The 11,079-nt window shown below is 38.3% G+C and overlaps 1 protein-coding gene across 3 annotated transcripts in view; it reads left to right on the plus strand.

Annotated features, from left to right (window-relative positions):
* ERCC8 (ERCC excision repair 8, CSA ubiquitin ligase complex subunit) overlaps positions 1–10,865 on the plus strand; it is a 32,170-nt gene extending 21,305 nt beyond the window's left edge. For all 3 annotated transcript variants that reach the window (XM_058827521.1, XM_058827522.1, XM_058827523.1), the window contains 2 exons: positions 8,743–8,829; positions 10,511–10,865. In XM_058827521.1, coding sequence (XP_058683504.1) covers positions 8,743–8,829; positions 10,511–10,579 — 156 coding nt within the window. In that variant the 3' untranslated portion in view covers positions 10,580–10,865. The remainder of the gene's footprint in view (positions 1–8,742; positions 8,830–10,510) is intronic.
* Positions 10,866–11,079: the final 214 nt, after the last annotated feature.

Here is an 11,079-nt window from a genome sequence, read left to right on the forward strand (position 1 = left end):
AATCACATTAAGAAAGAATGTGAAGTGTATTAGTACTGCTGTGAGTACTGAGAAGGCTCACAAGTACTTTGCTAGGGTGATCTTGCTCAAATGCCTGTAGTTACACTTTATCCAAAGTGTTGACAACATCACCAGATTCTTAAATTAATCAGAGAACGTTTCAACTGAGAAATACCATGACATTACAGGGACTCATGGTACTGACAGATTTTTTTTCTTCTTCTCTTATTTCTTTTGCTATCTCCCTCTGGTATATTTTTCTCTTGTAATAAAAGACTTAAGGATAACAAAAGTTAATTTGTTGTGAGATAGTATAGAACATATTGTGCATATGGCATGTATTGTGCCAAGAGCAGAATGAATGATAGTATGTGTTTTCAGACCATTATATAGTTGCCCTCATGTCTTAAGGATTGTACTTCATGTTCCAGTTCTCCTTCCTTGCCTGTTATTTCTGAGTGTCAGGTAGAAGTATTTGAGGCAGAAGGGGCATGTAGATATCTTTTCATGACCTGTCACACAATGTATCATAGAAGTGACTCTTGTAGCTTCTGCTTTGCATCCAGTAGCTTTGACTGAATCACTGAGACAGACTTCACTGAAAATTATGGACGCATTATGGACACACAGTAGACCCCAAGCTAATAAGCTTTGTGTGGTAGTTTGGCATTTAGGAAAAAAGTGGGAAATATCCATGGAAGTGATTCCCCTGAGAGAGGCTGCTGGGAGTTTCTTCTCTGCTTGAGATCAGGCCAATAGCTAGCCAGTTTTAAGAATTGACAGCATTTTGGACCACTGAAAAGTAAGATCACCTTTGTGAATACCACCTTTTAAACCCAAACCCGGGAACTGCTTGTCTCTTCATTTCCGGCCTTGAAAGGTATCGGAGCTCTGGTGTGGTTGGGTCTATGCAGCCTGGGGGGGGTGTGGGCCAGACTCCAGCAGCTCCCAGGTCGGGGATGGAGACAAAGGGGCTTCCCCAGGCTGGGCTGGGCCACGGCTGCTGATACTTGCCAACACCCCCCTCCCATGGCCTGCACAGATGGCTCGAGGCCAAAAAGCAGCAGAAAGTGCTCCAGCGGCTGCTGGACACCATGACTACCTGCCACGGCTTGGGCTGGATTTTAACCCTTTCACTACCCAGCTGAGACCTGCAGACTTAATCCCCTCTCCATAGAGAGGGAGGTGAGAGTGATCAACATTTAAAGAGACAACATAAAACATCAAGATAAGTAGGAGAGGAGTCGAGCCTCAGATGGAAGGAGAAAGAGCTTTAATAAGCTGAAATTTTCATTTAGTAGAGCCATGGAGATGGACAGTAATGTTCTGAAAAACTCGTGAAAAATTTGTGAAAGAGTACTGGGGGAAATGAACTGTAAATCTGAGCAAAGGTATCCTTGGTGAAGCTAAGCAGATGGTGGAGTAGCTGTGATCCCATGAGATGCTTGAACAGAGAGAGAGAGAAGCAAGAGTTGATGAAGACGCTTTGCCCCAAGGGAGAGAAGAAGAAAACCTCTGTTCCCAGAGATGATCACAGAGACAGATGAAGAGAACCTTTGCCTTCGAACAACTCATCCTTAAAATAATACCCCTTGAGTTCATGGACCATGAACACACCTCTGAGTGGTGTGAAAATGGGAGGGAAGCATGATGGCAGAGTTTTTTCTGGGTGGCTGCCAGAAAAAGAAAAAAGAAGACTTTTCTTGTGGAGAAGTCTCCATGTCATGACAAGAAAAAATTCCTCTCCCATAGAGACTGATGAAAAGACTGTTGTATAGCTGGTACTGCTTTAATATCCCAAATTTTGTCTCTATGTTGTCAGTTGGGAAAGGAAAAAGGAAGGGGGGGGTGGAAGAAAAGGGGGTTATTTTGAGGTTTTATTCTGGTTTCTTACTCTTGTAGTTCTGTTAATAAACTTCCTTTATTCCTTTTAAGTTTTAAGCCTGTTTTGCCCTTCTCCTAATCCTTATCTCACAGCAAGAGATGAGTAAGTTCCTTGTGATTCTAGCTAGAGCTAAAATCACCACACCTTGCTAGACCTGGAAGGCAGTTCTGGTATGAGTAGATAGTGAGATACATCAACTGCAATATTCACATTGTGGCTAAAGCACATCTTTTCCGAAATGATCTTGAAAAGCTTTTTGTCTTTTCAAGGATAGTTTCCTAACAAAACTTCTTGTGTGTTTATATAAAGTTATCTTTGGTGTCCTTTTTGATCAACTGAAGAGGTGAGGCTAATTAGGTCTCTCTGTAAAACATGCTTTACTTGTTTTACATGTAGTGTCTCTACCTTGGTGTTTAAGATCCATGGTAAAGGATCACTTGTGTGTGCATATGCACACAAGAACTACATCGGTCCCTGTATCCAAAAGTTTGTGATGTCAACAACTTCTTATGCTTATCTGATGTGAATCCTGTTCCTTTTCAGAAGCACCCTTTTCCAGAGTTCAGTTCTATACATGAGAAGTATGACTTGATTTTCCGTTTTTGCAAAGGCTTTGCTTTCAGTTGTCTTAAATAGTTTGAGAAACAACATTGCTATATGTCATGCTTTGACACTGGCCAAACACCAGACACCCACGGAAGTAATTTGCTTACCCTCTCCTGCTACAGTTGGGTAGAGGAGAGGGAAAAAAAGAATTAATGAAAGGTTCATGAGTTGAGATAAGGATTGGGAGAAAAACGTTCTATGGGAAAAACAGGTTCAAATTTAAAGGTATAAAGTAAATCTATTATTAAAGTCAGAGGAGGATAATGGTAAGTAAATTAAGCCTTGAAAACATCTTTTTTCCCCGCAGCCCCTCTCTCCTTCCCACTGACAGTGCAGAGAGACAGGGCATGGGGGTCTTGGTCAGTTCATCACCCAAGATCTTCTGTTCACTCAGGGAGAGGAGTCTTTCTTCTGCCATGTCATGGGGTCCCTTCCATGGGCAAACAGTCTTCCCAGAAACTGGTATGGTGTGGGTTACTCATCCACAGGGTGCAGTCCTCTCAGGACAGGCTGCTCTACTTTGGAAGCAAGGGCCCTTTCTCCAGAATCCTCCCACTCCAGCATGAGCACTTTTCCCACAGGCTGCAAGTGGATCTCTGCATTCCCTACAGACTTGGTGCATTACAGGGGGACAGGCTGTTTCACCATGCTCCTCACCATGGCCTGCAGAGTCTTGGCTCAGACACTTGCAGCACCTCCTCCCCGTCTTTTTCCACTGACCTTGGTGCTGCCGTGTTGCTTTCCCTCGCATGTCCTCATTTCCTACTCTTCTCTGATTAGAGGAAAAACTGTTGCTCGTAGGTACCATTGCCAACAAGTTCCACTAATTCAAAGATTCCTGCAGGATGTTGCAGTGCCAAGAAGTTGATCTTGTCTGGGTTCCACACTGGGGAGTTGTTTGCCGTGTTTTCACTGCTGGCCGTGTGGCCCCACCGCCGTCGCACAGGCAGTGGTGGCTGCTGTGGTGCTGTTTAGTACCTCTCCTCATGCGGGATGCCAGGAAGGGGAAGCCACTGCTGCCCCTGCCCTCTGCCCACAGCATGGCTGGCTAGGGGTGGCCAGGCAGGCAAGGATGAGCCGTGGGCTATGGCAAGATGGTGGCATCCGTGGTACCTCACCACTCTGGGAAAAAACCTGTGTGCGTGGTTGTCGTGGTTTTGAACCAGTAATTAACAAAAAGGGGAAAAAAGGATTATTTATTTCTTGCTGTGAGATATGGATTAAAACAAGAGCAAATCAGGCATAACACTTAAAAGGAATAAAGAAAGTTTATTGACAAACTACAAGAATAAGAACACCAGAATAAACTTTTAGAAAAACTTTTTCATTTCTTACTGTTCACCATTCTTTTGTTCACATGACAACAGAGACAAAAACTTTAGAATTTTTATGGTTTAAACAGTCTCAATTCTTTCTATAGTCTTTTCCTCAGTTTCTGTAGAGAAACAGAAGTTCCTTTCTGTTAATTTATGGAGTTTCTCACAAGAAAGCTATTTTGTTATAGTCTTCTGTTTCTTTGATATTAGCTGCTCAGAGCTGCTGTTATCAAAGCTCACTCCTCCCATTTCACATCACTCTGAAATGTGTTATGGGTCATTAGTTTGGGGATAGCATATTTAAGGATAAGTTAGTCAAAGGCAAAAAGTATTCTTCATCTGTTTCTGTGCGCTTCACTAGAAAACAGTTTTCTCATTGCCTCTCAAGGCTTCAAATTTCCCAGCACTTCACTATACCACAATTACTCTGCTTTTTACTCAAATTTACACTTTGAACACTCTATTCCTCCCCATACACTATCATGAATTAAAGGAGTTCTTTTCAGGACTTTATTGTCCATCCCCAGAGTTTTAACAGAAAGATATTTCAGCTTAATTAAAGCATCTTCTTAATTCTCTACCTTTCTTGAAGTTTCTTTTCTTTCTTGCCACTAGTAGTTTATAAAGTCTCTTTTCATGTTGATCACTCTCCTTTTCTCTCTCTGGATAAAAAGATTAACCCGCAAGTCTCATCTGGATAAGAAAGAGTTAAAATCTTGCCCAAGCTTTGTAGATGGTTCGGTGATTTCTGCTGAATAAGAGCTGGAGCTGTCTGCGATGGAAGGTTCCTCATAGCTGCTCTGGAGAGCACGGTCACCGTCTCTGCTTGCAGCAGGCTTAGAGCTCTTCTCTTTCTTTACTCGACAGTTTTCTGGTAAATTCCATCACGGCAAAACCTGCAGCCAAGCCAGGAACCGGCCTGGCCCGGCTTGGCTCGGAGCAAGCTCCCGCAGGCCCCATCTCCCGGCCGGGAGACGAGAGACGCGGCAGGCCCGGCCTGGCCCCTGCCCGGCCACACGTGGCCGGGCAGAGCGAGAAGCCGAAGCTCTGCTACCTTTCACAGTCAAAAAACAAAGAGCACCACAGACTTCTGGTTATACACTTTAAGGTGGGGTTCACAAGTTGATCTCACTTTTCAATGGCTAAAACTGCTGTCAGTTCTCAGCAATGACCGACAATTGGTCAGGAGAAAAGACTCCCAGGAGTCCCCAGCAACTTTAACTTTCTTAAACGTAAAGTAACCCCATGACAGTGGTGTTTTGATTTTTTTCTTAAATGTGTCATCACAGATAGGTTACCAACCTTTCTAAATGGGCCAGCAGCATGTCCATGTTCAGAGCCATCCGAGATCGGCTCTTTTGGGCATGGTCCAAGCTTCTAGCAGCTTCTCACAGAAGCTATCACTGTGGCCCTCCCCTGCTACTGAAAAGCCAGGCCTTGCCAAATCAATACACTTAAATCAGAATGTCAACACCAAAGATAGTGGTACTGTTATTTTCACTGGGTTCATACATGTACTTCCAAGTATCTTATCCTATCTTGAGACCATTAAATGCATTCATCAGACTGCATGTAATTCTAATAGAAATTATGATTTTGTCAGTAAAATTCCTCTCCTGAGAATGTAATGTTGTTCATAAAATTTATAGTCACCTCTTCTGTTTTGCAAAGTTATTACTGCAAAGTTATTCACAGCTGTACATTTGTAATTTTATTACTAGGTGTAAGTAAAATCAATTTTGCTTAACAAAACTTGCTCTATTACAAACTCCGTTGACTGATCTTTATATACCTATCTTTTAGCTCTACAGTAACTGAATCATTTAATAATCTTTTCCATTCCCATGTTTAGGATTAAAAAAATAACAGTTCATTCTTGTCTATATTATTCTGCTTTTTTTTTTTCTTTCTGAATGGCATATTAGCTCACTTTCAGTTTTGTAATTAATATCAAATCATAGTTAACTTAAGCAAGCCTGAAGTTTTTCTTGATGGTTCTTCTAAGGCTTTCTGATGTAAGCTATGTATACAGTGGTGAAATGTGTAGCAGATGGCTTTGTAACTTTTTTGGTACTTGTTAGCTCATAACTGGGCTTTAGTACACTGTGTTCGTGGGAAACAAAGTCTACATCTTTTCTGTAGTTTTGGCCATTTCCATCTAGTATTCTCTGTCACTGTTAAGAGTATACTTCATATTAACAGCCTTCTAAACTTTTTCTGCTGTCTTTAACCCTGGTTTGTGTCCTACCCATCCTCTAATTTGGTCCTTAGATTTTTCTCACTATTTTTTCAGAATTCAGAATTTCTTATTGATATTGATGTTCTCATGTTCATTCTGTTCATTAACTGTATTTTAATTGCTCTATTTGTTTCACCTCATAACTAGAATAGGCTCTAAGAAGAAACTTAAACTTTGCACCAATTATGTATTTGAGGTGTCAAGTGTCTTCTGTTTGCTTGGAACCATATAATCAAATGTGATCACTGATAACCAAGCAGCTAGTTATTTGAAATTCAATTATACTAGTCTCTATCTGTTCTTATCTAAATTAATTAGCATGTTTGTGTGGAATACCTTTTATGTTTGAGCTCTCTCCAGAGAATGGTGTGAGCTTTGGTTAATGTGTGTATGTATGCCTTTTCTGATCCTAGGAACACAGCCATAAAATCCACTATGTTGTTGTTTGACTACGCTGTTCTTACGTAAATATCTCTGTCAAGTTAATAAGATGTTAGACTGCTTGAGTAATAAGAACTGCAGAATCTGGCCCTTTAATAAGCATTAATTTAATAGGAGGTCAGTAATTTCAAGGGTGGTGTGGAAGAGAAAATCTTCATTGTGCAATATCTTAGATGATGTTTACAGCTGGATCTAACACACCAGTATGCCATGTTACCTGCTTAGAATGATTTAAGTAAACAAACAAGACCTACGTTTCCCTTTCAGAAAAAGAAATCGTGCAAATCATCATGCATGAATAACATGTCATAAAATAGGTAGGTAGTAGGTATGGAACAGGAAGCAATTTTGATTTAAATTATAGCTGCTGGTACTGTTCAAGAAATGCTAGTGATATCTGCAAAGGTATTTGGCAAATCCAGTAGCAGGCTATTACATAAAGCTAACTGAAAGTTATATCAGGTTTTATTTGCAGTCTTTCCATATATTGTACTATAAATATGCATAGAGCGTGTTTGTAGTGCAATATATTTGTCTGTCTTGTATTGTACCATAATTCTATGTAGAGGCCACTACCTCTTCTTTTGACTGACTTATGGTGTGAGTCACCAGTTTAGGTAGATAATTAATTGTAAGTATTGCTTAATGCAGTGGGTATTAACTGAAGGTCTTGCCATACCATGATCAGAAAGTGAGACAAGTGGTAAGAAGGATTAAATGGAAGTATGCTGATGTCACTGTGACATTTCTCATAATACTGGAAGGAGATATTTTGGCATGGAAAGATCTTTTAAAGTTCTTAGTGATATTCTATATTCCATCAAAGACAGGAGGCCCAAGTAGAGTACTGTTGACAGAATAAAGTGGAATTTGACTTATACTCTGGTGTAATATATCTTTTAAGCAAGGTAGGATGGTTATCCCTCTTAAAATTGTAAACTCTAATCTTGAATGTTTTATACGCATGAACAACTTCATGCATAGGACCAGTTTTTGAAAAGTAGGACAGCTTGCTTGAATAAGATTACCCACATAAATGTTTATAGGAACTGAGCATTCGGTTTCTGCACCAAATGTCAACATAATTCATGTGGTTTAAACTATATATAAATTATATAGGAAACTTCCTGCAAAGACAGACCTATGCTAGTGTATTGACCTTACTCATAGTGTGCACATATGCAGAGAGTTGCTAGTTAAAGTGTAAAAGCCAGCATACTGAAAGCAAGGCTTTCATAGTCAGCCTGAATACCTCAAAAAATAACTTTATATGTGTCACTCAGGCAATTTAAATATATGACGACACTCAAGTGTTGTCAGACGTCACATATAATAGGAGGAATGTAATTCAATATTGAAGGTATATGAGAATATCTTCATACCTGTTCATTTAAATAGCACTTCAGAAAATGCATGTGTTATAGGTACAAAATTTACTGCAAAGATGGTGTTAGTATTTCTCACCGGCAAAATTTCCTCATCTTAAAGTGACAGAGAAGTCTGTATTTCCTGTAGTACAGAATTAAGAAAATTAAGATATATTTGACTTATAGCTATGTGGAGTAAAGACTGTTTGTTACCATGTGTTGCAGGGTGCCTTTTGCAATGGGATCTTAGTCCATAGTCATTATCATATTGAAGAGAGTTATTTATAATAAAAGTAATAAATTGGTCTTTCTGCTCTATGCCTTCCCAACAGGGTACAAGCATCATGCTGTACTCTATTTGTTAGTTTCCTTCCCTAGGCATACTGAAACTAGATTTACTTAATAGTTCTTAGTTCCATACATACACTTGTTTCTGATGTATATTAATAGATTCTTGATTCTTCTGAGTTCATTCCTGGTTTTTAATTATAATAAAATACTTGCCTTTTTTTGTTTTGTGTTTTTTTTATTATTATTTTTTTTATTTCTCCATAAACAATCTCTTAAGGTTCCTAACTGTTAAAATAGGTGTCTTTTCAGGGGACAAGAGAGAGGGAAGAATAAAAATGTATTTAAGCAATAAAGTTCATTTCAATGTGGACTTTGCTATTTTGATGAGCCATCTGGGAAAAAATATTAAAACCTATTTTTTTTTGTTTTGGCATATTACTTAAAATACTAGTTATCCAGGTTATAATATAAATTAGAAATTTGTTATTTGCCTTTATTTTTAGGTAATATTCTCTACCTCTTTTCCTGCCCAGTATGGTATCTATGTCACTATTCAGTAAATTTGTGTGAAAGTAACTTTTGCTTGTTTTTTTACAGGAACTTTATAGTGGTAGCAAAGACTGCAATATCCTTGCATGGATACCTGCTCCACGAGAGCCAGTTCCTGATGATATTTCTGAAAAGGTAGTGAATTTTTGAGTTTGAACTGTATTTTTTTTTATGGCTGTTATACTTGGGCAGGTTGTGTGGAAATTCAATAAGAAGTATGTGAGTCAACATCAACTTTTTTAACAGTTCCTCATTAAAAGGAGAATCACCTATTATTTCTGTGCAATCTTTTGATTCTTGTAGAGTTTCGAGAAGACGTTTTCTCTTGTAGCCTAGTCAAATTGTTTGCAGGCTGCTAGCTTCCTACTTAGTTAAGAATAGTTCATGTCATTTGATAATGGGTCTTTCAAATCCTGCTTCTTTAATTTCTAAACTGCTTTCTTCAGTTTGTCCTGTTTTGGAGTTGTAGAGGTGCTAGATTGTATTTTAAATTGTTTAGGAATATACTGTATATTAAGCAGGTAGATTAGGGACACCACCCTTCATACACAAATATTTTTTATGTGAAAATATAATAAAGGAGTTTCTAAATAAGTTTATCTTCGTGTGCAAGGCATGACAGTGCAGGGGAAATGCAGGGAAGATCACATGTAAGACTGTTTTCCAGTAGAGTACTTTCTCTTGGGGAAGAAATACTTGAGTGAGCAGCCTGAGTGGGAAAAAGCCTATATTTTAAGGAACTGAAACTGTTTACAGAATGAGGGGCTGGTGAACTGTACTACTGTTGAAAAATGAGTATGCATTAATGTTTTGGCCCATAGCATATGAAAATTCCACTTTTTAAAATTTTGGCATTGTTCCATTTTATATGGGAAAATTATAAGCATAAAATTGTTGTAACATTTGCCTTTAGTAAGTTTTTGTATTTCAAAACTATCGTACACTTAAGCAGAGAAGAAAAACATAGTTCCAAAGGTTTGATACCCTAAACCCAAAATGTGTTGACCTGAAATTAACATTTTTGCTGTGAAAATTTTGATGTGAATAAATTGAATTTTTATTAGTCAGAAAAGCAAAAACAAAGAGCAACAAGATTATTTACTTAGCTCTGTTTAGGACTGCTCCTTTAAAATTGACACAGTGGCAGTATGTATTATATACCATTGTTTTGAAAGCTGTTAAGCTACAGCTGCTGTTTGCAAATGCTGTAGATGAGCCTTGCCTCTGTAAGCTGTTGTGCTGTTCACAGGCCACTAATTCCTGCTCCCTCTCAAGTGTTAGAATAGGCATTTGAGTGCTTGTATGACTAGAATCTGAACCCAGAATAGATGTAAACAAGAAAAAAAATTTACCCTAAATCACTGTGATTCAATGCACTGCATAGCTACACAAACTCTTTAGGTTGGACATTAGTGGGGCAGAGGTGAGAAATATTTTTTGGATGTGGATAGACTGCTTCTGGAAACTGTAGTGTTAAGTTATGATGGGCTGAGAATATTATGACCTAAATAAAAATGGTGGCATGCAGTAAACACAGTTATAACATTAGTTACATTTTTTCCAAACATTTTATAATACTTCCAGTCAGTCCTTCAGATATTTTCTCCTGAAACTGTAATTACAATACAGTACTATTTCTTTTCATAATTTTTCATGTCTCTAATCAGCAAAATGTCTAAAAAAGTAGTTAAAAATAATCCAGTAGTCATGAGAGTTTGTCTACATGCAGTCATTTAAAAAGTGCATTTAGCTTTGCCCTTATTTGATTATAACATTTTTAATTAAGCAAAACACTGAGAATTTTTATTTTCTCTAGTCTCTGCCTCAACAACATTTAAATCCAGCATATGAAGACGCATGGAGCAGCAGTGATGATGAAGGCTGAATTTAAATTATGAGCTGATATAAATTGACATTCAGGCACTGCATTCACAGACTTTATCTACAGAATTGGACTTCGTTGGATTTATCAGAACAGGATTTTAGGTACAGCTCTGTTAGAGCAAGGTCTTTCAAAAATAAGTTTCCACTGTTCTCTGTGTTTCTTTGTCACTGTAAAGTTAAATCCAAAGGGTTACTTTTTTCATACTTGCTGACTTTTGTACTTACACATTGGTATACTTCGTTCAGCTGATAAAAAAAAAAATAAAAGCCCTTGGGACCAGTCAAAATGACATTGTTTCTGTTATTAGTACATGAGGAGATAACCCATTCATTTCCAAGACACATGATAAAGACAATTTTCCATGAAAGAGGGCTGGCTCAGAAATACATCCAGCTTACTTTTATCAATGTGTTGGTGAAGCAGATTGTATCCATTTTCAAGTGCTTACGTACTGTGGGAGTCAACAGATTTTTGTGCCTGTTCTTTTTGTATTTTCAGCT

Source organism: Poecile atricapillus, chromosome Z, assembly GCF_030490865.1.
Source record: "Poecile atricapillus isolate bPoeAtr1 chromosome Z, bPoeAtr1.hap1, whole genome shotgun sequence".
Taxonomy (NCBI): Eukaryota; Metazoa; Chordata; class Aves; order Passeriformes; family Paridae; genus Poecile; species Poecile atricapillus.